The 21,499-nt window shown below is 38.9% G+C and overlaps 11 protein-coding genes across 11 annotated transcripts; 8 read left to right on the top strand and 3 right to left on the bottom strand. All coding sequences in view use genetic code 12, as the record gives it.

Annotated features, from left to right (window-relative positions):
- Positions 1-106: 106 nt before the first annotated feature.
- RIO2 (protein kinase) lies at positions 107-1,426 on the bottom strand (the record flags this gene model as incomplete). Its single annotated transcript, XM_036809459.1, has 1 exon — positions 107-1,426. The coding sequence occupies one exon, from the start codon at positions 1,424-1,426 to the stop codon at positions 107-109; it is 1,320 nt and encodes a 439-aa protein (XP_036666093.1).
- A 164-nt stretch (positions 1,427-1,590) lies between these two features.
- On the top strand, positions 1,591-2,841 carry CPAR2_205650 (uncharacterized protein; the record flags this gene model as incomplete). The annotated part of the gene is made up of 1 exon (XM_036809458.1): positions 1,591-2,841. The coding sequence occupies one exon, from the start codon at positions 1,591-1,593 to the stop codon at positions 2,839-2,841; it is 1,251 nt and encodes a 416-aa protein (XP_036666092.1).
- A 41-nt stretch (positions 2,842-2,882) lies between these two features.
- On the bottom strand, positions 2,883-5,768 carry DCP2 (decapping enzyme complex catalytic subunit; the record flags this gene model as incomplete). Its single annotated transcript, XM_036809456.1, has 1 exon — positions 2,883-5,768. The coding sequence occupies one exon, from the start codon at positions 5,766-5,768 to the stop codon at positions 2,883-2,885; it is 2,886 nt and encodes a 961-aa protein (XP_036666091.1).
- A 258-nt stretch (positions 5,769-6,026) lies between these two features.
- CPAR2_205630 (uncharacterized protein) lies at positions 6,027-6,905 on the top strand (the record flags this gene model as incomplete). The annotated part of the gene is made up of 1 exon (XM_036809455.1): positions 6,027-6,905. One exon carries the CDS (start codon positions 6,027-6,029, stop codon positions 6,903-6,905), a length of 879 nt encoding a protein of 292 aa, XP_036666090.1.
- Positions 6,906-7,832: 927 nt separating this feature from the next.
- On the top strand, positions 7,833-8,192 carry RPS20 (40S ribosomal protein uS10; the record flags this gene model as incomplete). The annotated part of the gene is made up of 1 exon (XM_036809454.1): positions 7,833-8,192. One exon carries the CDS (start codon positions 7,833-7,835, stop codon positions 8,190-8,192), a length of 360 nt encoding a protein of 119 aa, XP_036666089.1.
- Positions 8,193-10,343: 2,151 nt separating this feature from the next.
- Positions 10,344-14,900, top strand: CPAR2_205610 (ATP-binding cassette bilirubin transporter; the record flags this gene model as incomplete). The annotated part of the gene is made up of 1 exon (XM_036809453.1): positions 10,344-14,900. One exon carries the CDS (start codon positions 10,344-10,346, stop codon positions 14,898-14,900), a length of 4,557 nt encoding a protein of 1,518 aa, XP_036666088.1.
- A 379-nt stretch (positions 14,901-15,279) lies between these two features.
- On the top strand, positions 15,280-15,693 carry CPAR2_205600 (mitochondrial pyruvate carrier; the record flags this gene model as incomplete). The annotated part of the gene is made up of 1 exon (XM_036809452.1): positions 15,280-15,693. One exon carries the CDS (start codon positions 15,280-15,282, stop codon positions 15,691-15,693), a length of 414 nt encoding a protein of 137 aa, XP_036666087.1.
- A 92-nt stretch (positions 15,694-15,785) lies between these two features.
- Positions 15,786-16,847, bottom strand: CPAR2_205590 (uncharacterized protein; the record flags this gene model as incomplete). The annotated part of the gene is made up of 1 exon (XM_036809451.1): positions 15,786-16,847. One exon carries the CDS (start codon positions 16,845-16,847, stop codon positions 15,786-15,788), a length of 1,062 nt encoding a protein of 353 aa, XP_036666086.1.
- Positions 16,848-16,993: 146 nt separating this feature from the next.
- Positions 16,994-18,793, top strand: CDC23 (anaphase promoting complex subunit; the record flags this gene model as incomplete). Its single annotated transcript, XM_036809450.1, has 1 exon — positions 16,994-18,793. The coding sequence occupies one exon, from the start codon at positions 16,994-16,996 to the stop codon at positions 18,791-18,793; it is 1,800 nt and encodes a 599-aa protein (XP_036666085.1).
- Positions 18,794-19,128: 335 nt separating this feature from the next.
- CPAR2_205570 (enoyl-CoA hydratase/isomerase family protein) lies at positions 19,129-19,938 on the top strand (the record flags this gene model as incomplete). Its single annotated transcript, XM_036809449.1, has 1 exon — positions 19,129-19,938. One exon carries the CDS (start codon positions 19,129-19,131, stop codon positions 19,936-19,938), a length of 810 nt encoding a protein of 269 aa, XP_036666084.1.
- Positions 19,939-20,688: 750 nt separating this feature from the next.
- On the top strand, positions 20,689-21,498 carry CPAR2_205560 (enoyl-CoA hydratase/isomerase family protein; the record flags this gene model as incomplete). Its single annotated transcript, XM_036809448.1, has 1 exon — positions 20,689-21,498. One exon carries the CDS (start codon positions 20,689-20,691, stop codon positions 21,496-21,498), a length of 810 nt encoding a protein of 269 aa, XP_036666083.1.
- Between the last annotated feature and the right edge of the window lies 1 nt (position 21,499).

Below are 21,499 nucleotides of genomic sequence, written 5' to 3'. Positions count from 1 at the left end.
CTGTATAATTTTTCACGTTTCAAAAAAGAGAGAAAAGAAAAGAAATAGGTAAAAATACACAACGTTGTTGGAATACAGTATATCTGTGAAGTGTTGTAGCTCTAGTCTATTCATCGAGTATATAATTACCTAGTTTGTCCATTTTGAGGTTTTTGTCTCCGGCGGATAGAGCAGCTATGATTTTTTCATTTTCTTCCTCGTGTGCAGCATCGTTGTCACTAAATTGCACATCTTCCTCTTCATAGTAATCGCCCTCCTCATCGTCGTCGTCGTCGTCATCGTCTGCTTCCTCATCTTCTTCGTCATATGCCTCCTCGTCGTCATCTTCAAATTCAGATAATTCGTCAGTTTCATCAGCTGTGATTCTCATTCCCATCACCGCCTTCTCCAAATCCTTAACCTCCTGCTTACCAGTCCTTTTTTTCGCATATCCTGAAGCCTCAACCTCTACATCCAACAGTTTTTCTCTAATGACATCTCGTTTAAAGTTAGGATACGCATACTTGTAACCATCTCCATATCCATCAGTATCAAACATAGTCGAGTCATGTTGAGGATCATACTTGAATTTTTTCTTGAAAAAATCTCGAATACCTTGTACATCACGATCGAAATACGTCTTTGCATCTGGATGTTCAATAGATACACATTGCGGGAAATCAATAACGACAAAATCACTTGTCTTGTTTGACTCAGATGGGTCCCTGATTATAATGTTGAATTCATTGAAATCACAATGGATTAGTCCTGATTTAGCTAGCTTGACGATAAAACACATAAGATCGGAATACAATTTCTTGTAGTCTAATTTACCAATGTTACCAGTGTTTAACTGCTTCATTGGTATTCCTTTAATCCATTCCATCATTACACAATGTCTAGAGTAATCAAATGGTTGCGGAACATTGAACCCATTGTCGTAAAGTATCTGCATAAATTGATATTCCTTTGCCGCTGCTAATCGTGACAAGTACATCCAATTTGAAGTGTGTCTATTTTTCAAGTAATCACGGTTGTTTTTAACAGTCTTGAATGAAGTCCTACCAAGACGGTGGATTTTTAAAACTTTTTGCACACCTTGTGGATCACTAACTGAATAAATATCTGATTCTTTTCCAACACCAATGGTGGACCCGACTGAGTACAATGTATTTCGATTCAACATCGATTTTAAAGCGAGATAATCATATCCATTATACGTCAACCTAAACCCATCATATGTAGCATTTCGCAACCTAGCAACTAGTTTCAATTTAGCCAAGTCTCCAATCGCCCTTTGTGTACCTGATGGGGCTTTCATTCCTGATATCGAATGGATCATTTGGGTCGGAACTAACTCATGATTTCTTGAGCCTAATTCTACTGCTTGTAATACCCTGAAATCGTCGGAGGTTAAATACCTCATATGAGAAGTGTCCAACTTCATATTAATGTAATTCGTAAGGTGCTCGAGGGAGTTGTAGTGTCAATGAAGGAAAAAGCTCATCACGAATTTCCAGCGTCGCGAGAGAAAGAGAAACACAAAATAAAGTTGCAAATACAACCAACAACAAAAAACGTTTACATATATAAAAGAGATATTTAGTTGTAATGAAACACCGGTCAAGATATTACAAGCAGACAAAGAGTAGGGGTATAACCAAGCGATACAAAAGGCAAGATAAGTTCAAAGAGTTTGTCAACAAGGACGTACAATCACTCGAAACTAAATATGCCATCCATGGACAGCTGAATTTGAACTTTATCGACACTCAATTGACAACAGGATCGTATTCATGGGATAGAGTCACACCTAGTGGACTAACTCAACTGAAAAGCTCCAGAGCATTACGATCACTACGACACCTATCTGCTGAAACCATTGCCTCCCAAGCATCCAAATTATCACCCGAGTTGTTGGCAACTTTGCCCTGGTCCATTTGGAAAATTGTTTGGACAATGATCTTGGCTACAAACACAGATTCAATCCAAGTATACACATTGTTTCTTAAAAATTTTGGACATTTGCCCGATTTCAAAAGCCATAAAGCACACATTGTAGATGTTCGTGATGAAACTATTGCATTCACTCAAATTCCTCAAAATCGACTACATCGGGTTGAGAGTTTATTCTCCAACATATTGATTTCTGAAATGATTCACAATTTGGCTGAGTTGAAATCATTTGTTATTTGGGACATGTCTCAACAACAATCAAAAATGCCCAAGGAAGAATACTTTCTGATTTTCAATATCCCCAATTTGATTTGCGTCGATTTATCAAACCACGATGTTGATGACGTGTTTTTGCAACATTTGGGCTTCTGTATTGGTAATAGCACTAAGTTGAATCAATTGAGAATGATTAAATTATCAAATACAAAAGTGACACCTACAGGAGCGATGAAGTTTCTTGATGCGATTCTGTTTCAATCTTGCAAATTGAGTTATATACAACTCGATTTCAAGCTTGATCACAAACATTGGCAACTTATGGATTCAGGTAGAATGAGGATCGTTCAAACTATGCCAATGGGACTAAGCTTGAATGCGTTGACGAGGCTGGAGACGAGGCTGGGGACAACGCTGAGTCGGTCATGTTCACCAAATCAACTCGTTTCTAAAACCCCCATTCTCGACATATTCATAGCGAAAGAGCTATACAACTCACACAACATGGAAGAAGCTTGGAATCTACGAAACAGATCCCTAAAGAGTAACAAAAACAGAACAACTTTTGTTTACGAGAGATCAACATTCATCGATATGTCAAACATTTGGGAGCTGTATACTGATGAAGAGAAGCCTCAACGACAGAGAAAGGCAATCAAAACCAATGCCAGAGAGTTTTTCAGTATTTAATCAAGAATCGTTTCTTTTAATATTACAAAACTATACATTAGTCAAGATTTTCCTCGATTCAATAATGCCAATAATCCTTTACCTGGATTTTCCGATTGATCATTTAGGCCAATGGTTGATCGTGTAGATGTAGAAAGATTAAATTTAGGTTCCGCTAACTTGGAAGTACCAGAGTTACCTCCATTTGTGGCTTTATTTAGCTCTTGTGGTTGTTGAAACAGACCGGCACTTTGATAGTAAGACTGCTGTGAGTGTTGCGGACGCTGGTTTCGTTCAAAGTGATGGGTTTGTTGCTTGTTATGCATTGCAGCATGACCTTCAATATTTTCGTCATCACTATCAACATCAAAATTATTAAAGGTTTTGGGCAATGACTCTTCTTCAAATACATATTTGTCATTGAATGCATTAAAATTATCAAAATCTTCGAAATCCTCGAAATCTTCAAAATTGTCAAAATGATTCTCTTGTTGCTCTTGTGTAGGTGCATACACACGATTTTGGGTGACTTGTGCACTGTTTCCTCCTGCTTTATACATATCGCTCAAATTCAGTGACTTTTGCGCATCGTCGTTTCTTAGAATGTCGTTCAATGCATATGCATTTGTGGTGGATAATTCCGGTTGTTGCGATTGTTGTGATTGCTGCATTTGTTGCATTTGTTGCGGCTGTTGATACGGTTCGTTTTGAGAAAACCCCCAATTATCTGAAACCGGGGATGCAATTGTATTCGATAATGTAGCTTGATTGCTACCAACTTCTCTGTCAAATTTTTGTATACTGGCTAACGCATTTGGCGAGGTTATGCTTGGCCTCTTATCTTGACTGCTCCAAATATCCTGATTCATACTTCCTTTACCACCGTCGGATGGATTTCTTCCGAGTAAACTAAGTAACTTGTTTGCAGAAGTTGAAGATTGAATTTTGTGTTGTTGGGGTTGTTGCTGCTGCTGCTGTTGCTTCGAAGGCTTGCTTCCTAAAGGAGAAGGTTCGACACTTGATGTATCACGTGAATCGGTAATATTTGGTTTCTTGAGTAAACTAAGGAAATCCCTTGTCGGAGATACCACTCTAGGTGTGATATCATGATCGCGAGTCTCTTTGTTCAACACATCAGCAATCCCGCTTGCCTTCTTCCCCCCATCTTCAGAAGCCTTGGACGGTGTCTCTCTATGTAAAAAGCCTAGCAATTGTTGCGAAGCGGCACGATCAGTGGCGGGCTGTGTTTCGGGAAGTTTTGATCCATTTGCATCACCATTCCCTTTGAAAATTGCCACATTCTGGATTTGGTGAACGTCATTTGGCTCTACTGCACCGGATTCATCAGATTTTCCTGTAGTCTCCTTTTTAGGTCCTCCCAATAAGTTTAAAAGATCCTTTGAGTCTTGGTTATCCGATCTCTTGAGTAGCTTGATCTTTTGCCCAACGACTGGCTGACGATGATACGATGAGCGAATAGACTCTTCGATCTCGTTGGATGGTTGTTGTCGTGATAACTTGGATGCAGCCTTATCTTTAGGCGTGGACTTATTCAGTGTTGATCTGTCCAGTTGGGACTCTTTTTTATCTAGAATTGAAATTGGTCCATTGTTTGCAGGGCTTGCACTTCTTGAATGTGCCTTATTCTTCTCCACTTTGACTTCTTTTGCTTCCGCTGCCTCTTTTCTCTTGGGAAATACACTCATTAGCTGCTGGGCTCTTGACCTTATATTTCTAGAATCAGCACTACTCTTTCGTACTACACCCACATCCTCTTTCTTGGCCTCATTCTTGGTTGTCAAGATGGATAACAACTCTTTTGAATGCGTTATGGGCTTCGACAAGTTTTCAGGATTAGGTGGTAATTGCTGGTTATGTTGTTGGTGAGGGTGGAAAAATCCAGGTTGTGGAAAATGGGGAGCTTGCGCCATGCTGTTAGCCATCGGGTGCATGAAAAAAGGGGCATGGGGGTAATTGGCGCCTGTGAAAAATGGGATTTGGTTTTGAAGGTGTGGTGGAAGACGTACATTGACCATTGGGGTAATACCAGTTTGAGAAGTCTCGGCGTTTGTCGATTCCTGTGGAATGTCCTCTGTTCTTGATGCTGGTTTTGCACGTTGCAAAATGTTGAGCAATTCCCTTCCTGCATCCACATTCTCTTCGCATTTGTTTAATCCCATTAATTTCTTTAATTTGATCTCTGCCTGCTGCATGAGCTCCTCCTCACTCAACACTCCCTTGTTCTTACTGACCCATTTCATAACCGGCTTGATTATTGTTGCTACTATGAAAAAATTGTTCGGATTAGACTTGACCTTCTTTTGCACCGACTTGATGTCAAACCATTTGATCTGAGAAATCTCATACTTAGAAACTGGCTCAAAATGGGTGTCCTCCGACACATTCTTCACAAGAAAAATCTTGTAATTTTTACCTTTGATTGTCCTTTCAACATAATCATTCTTGTCTATCAATTCCGAACAATTGAACCCTATTTCTTCCTCGGCCTCTCTCACAGCACAATCGACATCACTTTCATCTTTAGATATCTTTCCTCTGGGGAATGACCATGCATTCGACTCTGTTCCTTTGACTAATAACACCTTTGTCAAATCCTTATTGAACAATGCAACTCCTCTTACGGGGATGGTGCTCTTGTATTTTCCAAACCTTGCTAATGCATCGGAAGGATCTCCCCATTTCCATATTAGAGGACATTTCTCCAAAAGTTTGGAAGCAAAAGTCTTCATTTTCATAGAAGGTAGACTAGGATCCAATTGGCGTACATAGTCCAAATAAAACCAGTGCGCCTCTTCCACTTGGAAAAATACCCTCTCTATTGAAGACAAGTCTTCCTCTGGAACATTGACAACGAACCTCACCAAAAGGTCTTCAAGGACACGATCCAACAGCTGGTTTATCAAACCATCTCTTAGCTGTATAGACATGACAATATGTTAAAAAAATGCAAGATCTTTCTTCTTCTTATATAAGGCTCTCGAATGCGATGTGACGTAGATGATTTCAAGAAGGACTCCTCTTTGATCAGCAAAAAAAAACATTGGTTGGGAAAATTTTGTCAGTTGTTGATTATATCGCTCACACCGATTGTTTACTACCATCCAGAAAAAAGTGAGGATAAAGAGAGCAAATGTGTACACTCTTTGAGAGATTTTGTCCTTCACACACACACACACGCACACACCATGAGCGCAACCAGACTTGGGACGAGACCATTGAGTACGTCTTTGCGTTTCTTTCAACAAAAGTCACAACCGCGATTTGTGAATACGATTCAAGAAGTGTCAAAACCTGCGCAAGAGGACTCTTATGAAATAACGCGACCCATTGGGTTGACTAAACCGGTCTTGCTCAATCATAAATTGTCTGACACATACTCCTTTGCGAATATTGGACAGGAACTATTCGGAGCTCAAGCTAAAGAGAGGAGGCAAAAGAATCTCGACTACGACATCAAACACTCACCAATTTACGATATAAAGTCATTTCAGAATACGAAAGGTAAAATATTCAAGCCTCCAATTTCGTGGTTCAAGCAGGACAAGTCGCTATGCTTTCCTGACTTTATTGCGAAGACTTTGACAGGAAAGCTGAACAGTCTATACGATGTTCTTAACAAGAAGTACAGCATAGTGAGATTATATTCAACAGTAATAGGTGAGAAGTGCACAAATTCGTACTTTAAAGTTGGCGAAGAGGACTATTATACTACAGATTATGGAAAATTCATAGAAAAATTTCCCAATTTCCAAATTGTTGATGTCAATATGCCATCGAGTTGGCTCAAAGGATTTATCTTGAACTTGTCTTTATCCAATTTGAGAAAAATGATTTCACCTGAGCGTTATAAGAATTATTTCATATTGCCATTGCATATATTGCCTCCAGAGATTAGGGAGCAGTTACATTGCGACAATCAAACATCAGGTTATATCTACATCCTTGATCCTAATGGTAAGATCAGATGGGCAACTAGTGGCTACTCTACTCCGGATGATTTGCAATTGATGTGGAAAGTAGTTGGAGGATTGGAAAAGGAGGCAGCTCAGAGGAGAAGAAGATGAGGTCAATCATTGAACTCAAGGTATTTGTAAATAGGTTTTGGAGAGGTGGAGCCGCCCAAAAAAGAGGAAAGTTGAAAAGGTTAGCTTTTGCAAATACTGGTAATGTATAGAGATGACATGCTCCCTCTTCAATGGTAGAGAGTCTTTTGTAAAGAAATGTAAGGAGATTTAGTGATTGCAAATTCTCAAAAAGCACATGGTAGCTACCACCACATTAGAGAAAGCATTTAGAATTTGTTTTGAAAATTTGCTTTCACCCTACTTTTGATCCTCTTTACGACAACTCAATACGAATACAAAGAGTATGTTACAGCTATTCAATATGATGAATTTTTTTTTCAATTGGGAATCTCTCTGACAATCCTAAAACAGAAATGGAGAAAACCAATATAATTGATTTCTGAGTTGAACTTTAGTTTTTGGTTGAGCTAGTACTAACTTCATGTTAGGAATCGGGAATGCCATGATCATCTAGTAGTACTCAGGCATGTCCATAGTGGCGATACATTGGCCACTCGGGCATTACATTTAACTAAAGGACCGCTTGCATGTCGAATCGTGTTTCCAATAAGTGCTCATTATAAGGAAACAATCAACTCCAAGCTACTCTGGTTTCAACTTCAAGTCACACAAAGCAAACTTATGAGCTACCGTTGTAGCTCAAGTCGAGTGACAGATTTATCGTATCTCTGATATAGAAATACCGACTTTATCCTTTTCATTTATAAACTAGCAACAAGCTGACCTATATTTAGGGCTACAGCCCTGTAACACAGAAGTTACTGAAATGATTTTTGTGTAACGAATATTATCAGCGTGCTCTCTCACTCTCTCGTGGGAATTTTTTTTTTCAATTTTCAACCTAGAGACGATTCACACATTTGTTCTAGTTCTTCAACAACGTCAACTAAAAAGAACCACATCAAGATGTCTGCCCCAATCAACAAGGAGAAGTTAGAACAAGAACCAGAACAACAAATTCACAAGATCAGAATCACCTTAACCTCCACCAAGGTCAAGCAATTGGAGAATGTTTCTGCTAACATCATCAGAAACGCTTCTCAAAGCAACATTGTTAAGAAGGGACCTGTTAGAATGCCAACCAAGGTTTTGAAAATCACCACCAGAAAGGCTCCAAATGGTGAAGGTTCTAAGACTTGGGATGCTTATGAAATGAGAATCCACAAGAGAGTTATTGACTTGCAAGCTCCAGCTGCCACTGTCAAGAAGATTACTCAGATCACTATTGAACCAGGTGTAGATGTCGAAGTCACCATTGCTGCTTAAGAGTGCTTTTCGCCTCTGATGATTTGATCACGCTGTATTTATCGAGAGAAAGTGGAGTTTTAACTATTTTGTGAGAATCTTTAAGAGTGCATTTGCTATCTGGCCCTCTAGATGCGCCGTATACTAGCCATATACTGACGTTGTAGACGCATTATCAGCGTCTGATAGAAGTGTCTCATGTGAATGAATTTTGTTGTCTTTAATGAATATTGGGTTATCAAAACATCGGAAATTGGTTTTGTTTGAATACATAGCTGTACAATAATATTATAATGTCGCTAGTACAATTGTTGTAGATTGTTGCGGAGAGATGTTTAGTTGCCATTGAGGAATTGACCATCAGACTTAGCTACACACCCATTCCAATGAAATCTGTATAGCGAAAATACTCTCATCAGCTTTTAGAGACCTTCATCTCAAAACACAAACAACACAACACTTATATTGATCAGAGATTATATACTGGGAGAGAGTTGGGCTCTTTATCAATTTCATTGGGATATTAATTCAACATATGGGTGAATTAGAAGAATAGATTGAAGATCAAAATCTTGGGACTCAACAAGGGAAACTGGAGTTTTTCAGAAAATCAACAAGACAACTTGACATGCCTTCAACCATTGGGGGTCCTCTTAACCCAACAAATAGGGAAATTAAACTGTATCAAATCAGGAAAGTAAACAAAACGGAACCATCTAATTTGAAAGTGAGGGATAATCAAAATAAAAGACACAAGCTCAAAATGACGCTTGGAATTAAAATGCCTTTGAAAACTTGACTCATCGGGTAACCATCATGAATCTTCTATTGAGCTGCCTGGGTTTGAATGTTAGTCCTGCACAACAGAAATAACAGGACGTATCTCCTCAACTCAACAGCTAGAAGTTCTTTGTTAGCCATGGAATATGACAGTTATTAACGTACCAGTGTTGAAATCATTTGGACAAGTTTTTAATCACAAGTTCACTTCCTCCGTTTGTAAGATTCATCCCATTTAGAACCAAAACTCTTCCCTCCATTGAGTATATCTGACTACCATCAGCAAAGAAACCCTAGTTTCCACAAGACCCACTCAGCGGCTGTTTTCACATTCAGAATCAATGGGGCGTTGAGTCCAATCACTTCTCCAGGTGTTGCCCAGAAAGATGGAAAAAAAGCTTTCTGGGGAAATGTGTGGCCAAAAGCTTTCACCTCGTTGTGTTTGAGCTTGATGTGTTTGAGTTGGATGTGTTTCTTGGCAGAGTCTGTAGGAGTTTAAATGAGAATGGAGGACTCTGAACCCTGTGATAAACTGTTGTAGTGATAGTAATGATGTTGATGATGATCAGAAGGAAAGAAAGAAAAAGGAAGAAATCAAGAACGTGTTTGAATTGAAAGAGGAGCAACTTTGAGGGGTTTTTACACTTTTGCAAATTTTTGGCTGCCAAAGATTTAGTGTGGGTATTATTTTTTTTATTATGCTGGAGTGATACCAACAACACACCTTATCAAACAGCTACACTGAAACATATATGCTTGTTATCATTGGTATAAAATGGGATCATATATGGTAATGACGAGAAAGCTACGTGGTCTTCAGATAGATGAGATCTTGTGTTTATTCCACAAGATCGTGATGTAGGCAAAGATTGAACAATTTTGAAACATAATATGCCTAATTAATATCACTCAAAATACTGTAAATAAACCAATAGCAACATCATCTATATAGTTTCAGCAAATTGCATTTCTAGGTTTGAAGCTAGGACGAAGGTTTTTAGGAAATCCAGAATATGCGAGAAGCACTTTTTGTGCACGTTATTATTGGGTGCGTTGGCAAACTCTATCTATGATTGGACTGAGCTCTTCCTAGTTCAATGGGCGCAACCTTGAACAATCCATGTAGATAGACTATACGATAACGATAAGTGCCATTATGTTCAATTCACCGATAGTAGCGATATCGATAGCGAATATCGGTATCTCGCTTAGTCAAGTGTAACTGGTAGCAGAGATTACAGATTATTCTCGAGAGCCAGTTTGTGGCGAGTAAAGCTAAACACTACTTTATTCAGGAAAATCAGCACACTTACCTACGATCCAAAAAGGGAGTACAAGCATCTTCACCTTATGAGCTAACATATAACTCAAACCCGACTAAACACAAACACGATGAATTATCCCACCTTAACGTGTGGGTTGCAATCAGTCTTGGTACCGATGGCCCCCAATAACGCAAATGCATTTAATCCATGTTTCTATACAACTACGGTATCAATCTTTGCCACGTGTATTCTTTTATGGGGTGGAACTGTCTTTTGGCAACAGTGGAGAAAGCTTCATCAACCAGACTACCTGCTCAAGAATGTAGGTTCAGCACAGTTTGTTCGAGTTACGGCTGTACTGATTCAGGTTGTCTTATTTCTATATATCAGCAGCTTTGTTAGCATTCACGAGAGGTTAGCGGATCAAAAGATTGTTGCTTTTGGTTTGCTATCAGTTACAATGCTGTGTGTCATCTTGCCATTACATTTGTTGGAAACTGTGAGCTCTCCCATTCAGCTAGATATACTACTTGTTTTTTGGCCATGCTTTACAGTACTTGCTAGTGCACTATATTTTCAAGACAATTACACGAATTGGGTTATTATTCAACTGGTGAAATCGATTCTGATTATTGAGATCATCGTGGTGATAAACAGTATCAATATATTCGTGTTAGAATATTTCAAATGGCAGCCAAGTGAAGATATAATTCAGGAGTATAAAAGAGCTGGATACGAAGAGAAGTTAGAAGAGCCCAATATACTTCAACGTCTCACGTTCACTTGGATGAATAAATTAATCGTCAACTCCTACAAGAACAAGACTGTAACAAACACCGAGTTACCAAATACACCAAAAGAAATTTCAACAGTGTATTCTACCACCATTTTGGAAAAACATTGGCACAATGGGAGCTTGCTCACCAGTTTGCTCAACTCCTTTGGAGGTGGCCTCTTTGTGGCCTTTGGATACGAGCTAGCAGCTAGAGCACTTAACTTTACTAAGCCACAGTTGTTGAGATTTCTCATTTTATTTTTCACCATAAAGAACCCACCAATGTTACGAGGATCACTAATTTGCGTGGGGATATTTGCCAATACCGTGGCTCAAAATGCATTAAATAACAAGTACATGTTGAGAAATTTGGAAAACAGCTTAAATATTCGAAGCTCACTAACATCATTGGTTTATAAAAAAGCCTTGAAGCTTTCAAGCGAAGCAAGATTGAATAGCCCATCGGGTGACATAATAAACTTGATGTCTGTCGATATCAATAGAATATCGTCAGCAATGTTGAGTATCAGTACCTTGATTATAGCCCCCTTTGACATAATTTTGGGTTTGATTTCGTTGTGGCCATTATTAGGAGTGTCCACTTTTGCTGGTTTCATAGCTATTGTAGTGGCTTTGCCAATTAATGCTATACTAGTCAAGTACATCACGAACTGGAACCGAAAGCAAATGAAGTTGAAGGACGAGCGAACGGGGGTAATCAATGAAATCTTAACATCAATAAAAAGTATAAAATTGTTTGCGTGGGAGAAACCTATGTTGGCCAAATTATCGGAGGCTAGAAATGACCGCGAATTAAAGAACTTGGTCAAGGTCAGATTTTACAATCAAGTATCAAACTTTGTTTGGTCTTTGATACCTATATTGATGAACTTGCTTTGTTTTGGATCCTATGTTTTAACACAAAAGAAGCCATTAACCTCTGACATTGTTTTTCCTGCATTGAGTTTATTGAGTTTGGTCTCCAACCCTATCTTGGAATTTTCCGAGACAATCAACTCTTATATTGAGGGGAAAGTGGCGTTGAAAAGGGTGCGCAACTTTTTGGTTAATGAAGAACTCGATCCGAGCGCCATAAGCAAAATAAAAGATTCCAATGATTCCCATGAGAATGCAGTGGAGATAATCAATGCGTCGTTTTACTGGACTAGACCGAGATACGTTGACGATACGGAAGTCGAAGTAGTTGCTGATTCTCACGCGTTGAAAGATGTGAAGTTCCAAGCTTCTACAGGATCCTTGTCATGTATAATTGGAAAAGTCGGTAGTGGGAAAACCTCTTTATTATATGCACTTCTCGGTCAGATGGTTTGCATTAAGGGACAATTGCCAATCAAGCCAATGGTAAACGTTTATGGATCAGTCGCTTATTGTGCTCAGAGCCCTTGGATTATGAATGCCTCTGTCAAGGAAAACGTTTTGTTTGGATGCAAATTTGATCAAGAATTCTACAAGTTAACTATCGCCGCGTGTCAGTTAGAACAAGATTTGAAAATTTTGCCAGATGGAGACGAAACACAAGTTGGTGAAAAGGGTGTCAGTTTATCAGGTGGACAAAAGGCTAGGTTAGCTCTTGCAAGAGCAGTGTATGCTAGGGCGGACATTTACTTGTTGGATGATATCCTATCAGCAGTCGATTCACATGTGGGGAAGAAGATTATAGAACAAGTTCTTTCCAAAAACGGATTGCTAGGTTCAAGAACAATCATCTTGTGTACAAATCTGATTCTGGTATTGAAATATTCCGACAGCGTTACGATGATTGAAAAGGGACGCATAATCGAGTCAGTTCCATACCTGGAAGTTGATCAAAACCATCATCCTAAGATTTATAATTTGATCAAAAACTTTGGGAATGATACAAGTGAGAGTTCGTCAGCAACGCCACCACCACCTCCAGCATCAAGCGAAACTGATACTCTGGTCGTGGAAGGTGAGTTAGAAACACAGACATTAATGAAATTGGATAAATCACGACGTGCGAGTATTGAGTCATTCCACTGGGATCCTTTGCAAAAATTATTGCCAAATTTGAAATCGGGTTTGACGCAAGAAGAGAGTCAAAAGGGGAAAGTGAAGTGGGAAGTTTACATAGCATACATAAAAGCTTGTTCAATTGGAGGAATCCTCGTGTGGTTATGCTTCATAATCATGTCGAATCTTCTATCAATTGGAAGTAATTATTGGCTCAAACATTGGACAGAACAAAATTCCGAAGCTGGGGAAAATAAGGATATTTGGAACTTTCTTATAGTGTATGCCGCGTTGGGGGTAGGTGCCACTTTTATGACTGTTGGCCGGTCATTAATCATGAGGATGTGGCTTGGTATAAATGCATCTAAAAAAATACACAATCAGATGGCAAAGAGAGTTGTGGGGGCACCTATGGAGTTTTTCGAAAGGACCCCCGTGGGGAGAATTATGAATCGTTTCACCAATGACATAAATAGGATTGACGATGGAATTCCAGCTATATTCCTGGCATTTGTTTCACAAGTAAGTCGAACTATATTCACGCTAATAGTTGTTAGTCTCGCAATTCCTGCGTATTTTATCCTGATTTTAGTATTGGGTGCCATTTACGCTTATTACGAAGTTTATTACGTTGCTATTTCGAGAGAGTTGAAGAGGTTAGTAAGTGTTTCGAGGTCTCCAATTTATGGTCACTTGGGTGAAAGTTTAAACGGTCTTGACACCATTAGGGCTTATGGGCAAAATGACAGATTTGATTTCATCATGAATAAAGTTGTTGATTTCAACTTGAAATCTCAATATATGCTCACATCGATCAATAGGTGGTTATTTTTCAGATTACAAGTTGTGGGAGGATTAGCTGTGTTGTCGGCTTCAATTATGTTGATTTTAAGTGTTCGTACAGCACACCCCTTGACTTCATCCATGGCAGGGTTTTTGATGACTTATGCACTACAAGTGACAGGCTCTTTGAGGATTGTAGTGAGACAATCGGCGGAAGTTGAGACGAGCATTGTTGCAGTTGAGCGGTGTTTGGAGTACACGCAATTGCCAGTGGAGGAAGAAGAAAGTAAAAAAGTGTTCACCCCACCTATTGGCTGGTACAAACGTGGTGATATTCAGTTCACTGATTACTCTACAAGATACAGACAGAATCTTGACTTAGTCTTGAAGAGCATTCTGTTGACAGTTGCTGAAGGTGAGAAGGTAGGCGTTGTTGGTAGAACTGGAGCTGGCAAAAGTACACTTGCATTGGCTATTTTCAGAATCATCGAACCAGCGGAGGGAAACATTGAAATAAACAACATCAACACAAGTGCAATCTCCTTGTATGAGTTGAGGCACCGTTTGAGTATAATTCCACAAGATTCGCAATTATTCAAGGGGACAATAAGGCAAAATCTAGATCCCTTTGACTATTATACTGATGATGAGATTTGGAAAGCTTTAGAATTAGCTCATTTGAAAGCTCATGTTCTTCAGCTCAATAGCGATGATGTTCATAAAAACGATGGTAGTACCAACGATGGTAGTACCAACGATGCCTTGAAGCTCACTAATGACCAGCTATTTTGCAAAGTGCTTGAAGGCGGTTCCAACTTTTCAGCAGGTCAGAGACAGCTAATGTCACTCGCAAGAGTGTTGTTGAAGATGAATGATTCAAAGATTCTTGTTCTCGATGAAGCCACTGCAGCTGTTGATGTGGAGACAGACAAAATCATTCAAGAAACGATTCGTCAGGAGTTCAAAGACAAGACCATCATTACTATAGCACATAGGCTAGAGACAGTAATGGACAGTGACAAGATACTAGCATTAAACGATGGACAAGTTGCAGAGTTTGACACTCCAAGCCATCTTTTACTGGCCAAACGTGGGGTATTTTATAGCTTGTGTGAACAAGGAGGTTACATATAGGAACATAAACTAAATCATAGATAAATTTAGAAAGACTTTGTATTTGCTTCTCAACTATACGCAATGTCTTTGAAGCAAGAGAGAATAGTTATGTTGGTCAGCATCAGTAGAAGAATTTGTCCTTGCGGTATATCAATTACACAAAGACGGTACCAAAATCGGATTGAAATCTTCTCCTCAACAAAAAAAAAGAAAACCACTTTGCTCCGCTAAAAGTGGGAAAACAAAAACGACAAAAAAAAAAAAAAAGAGAAAGACAAAGTGTAGATTGGATAACTGCCAATCAGACTAATACCAAATAGGATTGAAAATCTTTTTACAAGCTAGCTTTTATACCTATCCCACTAATACATATTCAAGTACTCACACTTTCTTCATAATGGCCTCAACAGCACAACACGCTTCCAAGTTTACTCGTTTCTTAAACTCCGAAACTGGTCCTAAAACGGTGCATTTTTGGGCACCTGTCTTCAAATGGGCATTGGTCATTGCTGGTATAAATGATTTACAAAGGCCTGTTGAGAAATTAAGTGGTACCCAACAAATTGCTTTGTTTGCTACTGGTGCTATATGGACTAGATGGGCTGGTTTTGTTATCAAGCCTAGAAATCCCTTATTAGCTTCTGTCAATTTCTTCTTGGGTGCAGTTGCTGGTTACCAATTGGTTAGAATTGTTAATTACAGACGTGATTTGGGAGACTCACCAATGCAAGTATTCAAGTACATTATAGATGGTGATCCAACCAAGCAAAAAGAGCAAGCAGTACCTGTACCATCCATTGATAAAAAATAGAGCATTGCGGGAGAAGACTGAGGAGTCGCGTAATTTATGAAGATTTGTATAGATGCGGGTTTTATAAATGGTTTATACAAGAATTTCAATAATCAATGCAACATCTCTTCGTCGTCGTTGTCAGACTCCACTAATGGTTGAGTATTGGTACCTTCATTTTGATTACTTGGTTCTGTCTCGTTCGTATGCACCTCAGACTCATGACGATATACCACCTCTGATCTATCTATCTCACTCCTCTTCTTTTCTATGTTTTCCTCAAATTCCGATACAGCTCCGTCGTTTTCGGCTCTAGACAGTTTTTCAATGTTTATGGTGTCTCTTTCTTCATCCACATCATCCTCACTATCCATTGGCCCTTGATCAGCTTCTCCCTCGTCACCTTCACTTTCACTTTCACTTTCATCTTCTTCGTCATCGTCCTCCTCGTCTTTCGCTTTACTATCCTCTGCATTTGCCATTTCAACCGATTCAATCATTTGCTGTACCTTGATATCAAAAAACTCTTTCAATTGATTATCTCTTACTGTCCATGTCCTATTTTGTGTCTGAATTTTGTTCTTCATCAACATCAAAATTTCCAAATGCACTCTTTTCTCAACCCGTAGCCTAAACTCTATGTTGATTAAGCGTTGAATTATTGAAAAATCAGGGAAAAGAAGTTTACTTTCGTGACCAGGATTGAGTGAAAATAATTGTTCCAATTGCAAGTTCGTCGTACCATACAGTTTCCCTAGTTTCAACAATTTCTCATCACCGTAATTTTCCAAAGTCTTGATGCTTACTGTAAAGTCTGGTATTTTGATTGTTTTTGCCAAAGCTTCATAAGAATTGCTTGATTCGTTCAACTTTTGATTAACTTTGGCTATTTTACCCACGACTTGGTTGTAATTTGTAATATCCTCCTTGATAAATTGCAACCTAGTTTCACTTTCCCAGTCCTTGTATTCCTTATGCGATTTGTCCAATTTGAAAGAATCAACGATGTAGTTTCTTTTCTTTAATCTGATATCTAATGGGGTGAACGTACCTTCATTCTTCAACTGTTCTTTACTTAGATTCAAAAGGTCATGGGCTGACTTAAAAGTTTCAAGGTTTCTCTCAAGACTACTCACAAGTAGGTCTATTTTCTCAGATGGCTCGACTGAAGACATTACTCGTGTAGATATTTAGCCTTCGACGGTGATGAAACAGTATGATCAATATTGTTTTTTTTTTTTTACAACCAAATTCTATTCAAGAAATCACCTACACGTTTATAGCTTCGAAACACACAGACGAACCCTTTCACGTTTTACCAATGACCAATCAATTGGACTTGTCTGATTTGAGGACCCAGTTTCGAAATGCAGTACAACGATTGAATCGACTTTCCCTCTATCAATCTGCCAAATGGTGCGCAGAGGCATTGAATGGACTTTCCAAAGAACTAACTCTGGCAGGAATAGGGTCTACGCAACAATTAGACGAAGAGGGTTATGAAGACTTTGATAAAGTTCTACTAGCTCAGTCGTATTTTAACTGCAAGGAGTTTGATAGGACGACACAAGTCTTGGAAGGTTGCAAAAGTGGAGACGCAAAATTCTTACGCTTATATGCAACGTTGATATCTATTGACAAACGGTCTACTGAGGATAGCGACGGAGTGATTAATGTTGGATCAAATGATGTTAATGTTCTTGATGGAAGCGGAGTTAATCCTAATGATTATAACGATGCAACTAAAGTGGAAGGAAATCACAACATTGCCAATTCTAAATACACGAGAATACTCACAGAGTCGGAAGCATACTTGTCGGGGAAGGAAAATCCTTTCCTTTATTACCTTAATGGAGTTATTTATCGCAAGAGAAAGAAAATCCAAACAGCTCAGAAAAATTTGTATCAATCATTAGTACTTTTCCCATTCAATTGGTCATGTTGGCGAGAGTTGATAAATTCCTTTGTAACGTATGAAGAAGCACAGGGTTTCATTCAGAAAGTGAAGAAGAAAAACGAATCGTTTGCTAGCACAATCATGTTTCAAATTTTTGAAATGGTTGTGTTACAAGAATCACATCAAAGTCTGGGTAGGTTATTTGAATTGGTAAATCACTTGCTGAGTATTTTCCCTAACTTTACTTTTATAAAAGTTCAACAATTTTTAATTGCTTACCACAATTTGGACTATTATCAAGCAGAATCGATATTTGATCACATCTTGATAGAGGATCCTTCGAGGTTAGAAGACTTAGACACTTATTCAAATATGTTGTATGTTATGGAAAAGAAATCAAAATTGTCATATTTGGCGCAATATGCATCGCAAGTAGATAGATTTCGACCAGAAACTTGTTGTGTTTTGGCAAATTACTACTCGATGAAGAGCGAACATGAAAAGGCGATCATGTACTACAAGAGAGCATTAATATTGAACAAGGATTGCCTAAGTGCTTGGACATTAATGGGACATGAATTTGTTGAATTGAAAAACTCACACGCGGCTATTGAATCATATAGACGAGCTGTTGACACAAACCCAAAAGATTTCCGTGCTTGGTACGGATTAGGTCAAGCTTATGAAGTTTTGGATATGCATTTATATGCCCTCTATTATTACCAAAGAGCCACAAACTTACAGCCACTGGATAAACGAATGTGGCAAGCAATTGGTAATTGTTATGAAAAGATAGATCAGCTAGAGGATGCAATAAAATCGTTCGAAAAGGCACTAGCCATTGGCAGGATGACGTCTTCTGGAAATGCCGAATACCATCATGACAGTATTCTCACATCGGCTGACGCAAATTCACATGTACTCGAAGATCTGGACGAGTTGGTAGAACCCCATATATGCTACCGATTAGCCACAATTCTGGAAAAATTGGGAAATGCTGAAGATACGTTCAAGTACATGAGACTATGCTTTTCACAGGAAATCGAATGGGGTGTTAGTGATGAAACATCAAAAGCTAGGCTATGGCTTGCTAGAAAAGCTTTAGAGAGTGGTAAGTTATCAGAAGCTTATGAATTGGCTAAAGATTTGAATAATAGCAATATGCATGATGTGGAAGAAGCTAGAGCGATAGCGCGGGATGCACGAAACAGAATGAGAAAGTAAATACAATGCTTGTAATGAAACTGCTCTCTGCGATAGTGAGGTGTGAAAGGGATTGTGACCAAAAGGAGAAAAATTTACTTTGTTTGATTGCAGTCCTTGCGGGGTTATATCTACTTAATTTATACCAAAGTATCGATTTACAATAGTTTCAATTCTTAATGTTGTTATGTCCGCATGGGCTACTCAGCCTGTGTTCATGTCGCGGACTTTACAGCTTTGTGTAACACCTCCTCACGTGAAGTTCCCGAGGATGAAATCACTTTATGTGCATTTATAAAACAAGCAATTTCATCAATTCTCCAATTTTTTTAGTAACCAAAGCTCATCTACTAAAGATGACTTCGACAGATCCCATAACTTACGAGGTCATTGACAATGCTGCTGTGATAACCTTGAACAATCCCAAGAATCTAAACTCCCTTACCCTTCCTCAATATGACGAGCTTGCAAAATTTATATCGAAGGCAAATGACGAAAGGGATACGGTGATCACTATTCTTCAGTCCACTGGAAGAGCTTTTTCGGCAGGTGCTGATGCCAAGTTTGTTGGTAAACAAGACAACGAGCTCGAGACATGGTTGCGTTCATCACTTGCCATGCAAGTTCATTTAACTCAAACTATAATGAATCATAAAAAAATTTTGGCTGTTGCCTTGAATGGATTTGCTATTGGTTTATCAGCTGCTTTCGTCATGATGTGTGATTTGGTATACGTGCATGATGCTTCCAAAACGTTTTTGCTCGCTCCATTTCCCAACATTGGTATTGTTTCAGAAGGTGGTTCGTCAGCCACATTTCCTATGAGATTAGGTTGGTCAAAGGCAGCTGAAGCATTGCTTTTATCCAAACGTATAAGTGGTAAGGATATGATGAAACTGGGAGTGATCAACAAAGACTATGAAGGAAAATACAAATCAGCTGAAGAGTTCAATAAAGCAGTGTTGGATGATTTGCGTCAAGCAACAGAGAACTTGCATCCTGCCTCGATATTCGAAATGAAAGAGTTACTCAAGACCAACTTCAAGCCGATTGTTTCATATGCTAACTCACAAGAGAGCTACGTCGGTCTTACTAATTGGACCTCCGGAACTCCCATGGAAAGATTCAGAAAATTAACATCTGGAGAGTTGAAGCACAAAATGTGATTATTTAGTAATATATAGACGTTTAGTTGCAAAACTGACTTTAAACTTTCCCCTTGATTTGGCTTTTCCACTTTTCGGTCTTCTTAATGTAAATTTTGTGAAATGAAACACCGCTTTATCTTTATTGACGCACTGGTAGCTGGTATTGGTTACTTTTTATGAGAACTGAGTTGAACTAGCGTTGCCATTTTTAGTATTGTTGCCCTTGTTTTACGAAAGATCGCGATCATTATGAGTGATGAGTCGCCAAAAAACCATGATAAGACTTACGAGTGTGCTACGAAGACTTCGGAAAGCAGAAAGTTATCAAAAGTATACAATCGGGATCAAGACTTGAATAAGACCAACGTGCCATGATGCGGCAAAACCGATAGGGCACGATACACGCAGAACAGAATGAGAGAATAGAGATGTAATAAAGTCCGGGTTTAAACCAAGAGGGGTCTGTCTGCGAGTATGAGGTTCTGCGGGGGGGGGGGGGGGGGCTTTATCTATTGATTGTATATCAAAACATAAATTTAAAATACAATTTATTTTCTTGTAATTGTTGAAGCAATATCCGATTAGGTTATTAAACTCTGATATTCTCTTATCGAAATGCAAACTTTACAAATTTGTGTAATGTTTCCCCACGAAGATCTTTAGGCACCAGATGTCCTGCACTCATTAGTTGTAAAGGCCAGTATTATTTAAGGACATGCAACTCCATCACTTTTTCGATTTTCAATATCGCAAACCCGTTGGCGAAAAATGTCATACACAGGTCTCATCACCTACGAAGTCATTGGTAATGCCGTTGTCATAACCTTGAACAATCCCGAAAAATTAAATTCACTTACCCTGCATCAATATGATGAACTTGCACAGCTCATAGCGAAGGCAAACGATGAAAAGGACACTGTGGCCACAATTCTTCAGTCCACTGGAAGAGCTTTTTCAGCGGGCGCGGACACCAAGTCTGTTGGCAACCAAAGGAAGGAGCTCGAGATATGGTTGCGTTCATCACTTGCCATGCAAGTTCATTTGGTTCAATCGATTATGAATCATAAAAAAATTTTGGCTGTTGCCTTGAATGGATTTGCTATTGGATTGACAGCTACTATTGTCATGATGTGTGATTTGGTATACGTGCATGATGCTTCCAAAACGTTTTTGCTCGCTCCATTTTCCAACATTGGTATTGTTGCAGAAGGTGGTTCGTCAGCCACATTCCCTATGAGATTAGGTTGGTCAAAGGCAGCTGAAGCATTGCTTTTATCCAAACGTATAAGTGGTGAGGATATGATGAAACTGGGAGTGATCAACAAAGACTATGAAGGAAAATACAAATCAGCTGAAGAGTTCAATAAAGCAGTGTTGGATGATTTGCGTCAAGCAACAGAGAACTTGCATCCTGATGCAATATTTGGAATAAAGGAATTACTCAAGACCAATTTCAAACCAATGGTTGCATACGCTAACTCTCAAGAGAGCTACGTCGGTCTTGCTAATTGGATGTCTGGATACCCCATGGAAAGATTCAGGAAGTTGGCATCGGGGGAGTTGAGACACAAGATGTAGT

The sequence above is a fragment of the Candida parapsilosis genome, contig 005809, assembly GCF_000182765.1.
Source record: "Candida parapsilosis strain CDC317 annotated contig 005809".
NCBI classification, from domain to species: Eukaryota; Fungi; Ascomycota; class Pichiomycetes; order Serinales; family Debaryomycetaceae; genus Lodderomyces; species Lodderomyces parapsilosis.
This window is presented reverse-complemented; position numbering and strand designations above follow the sequence as displayed.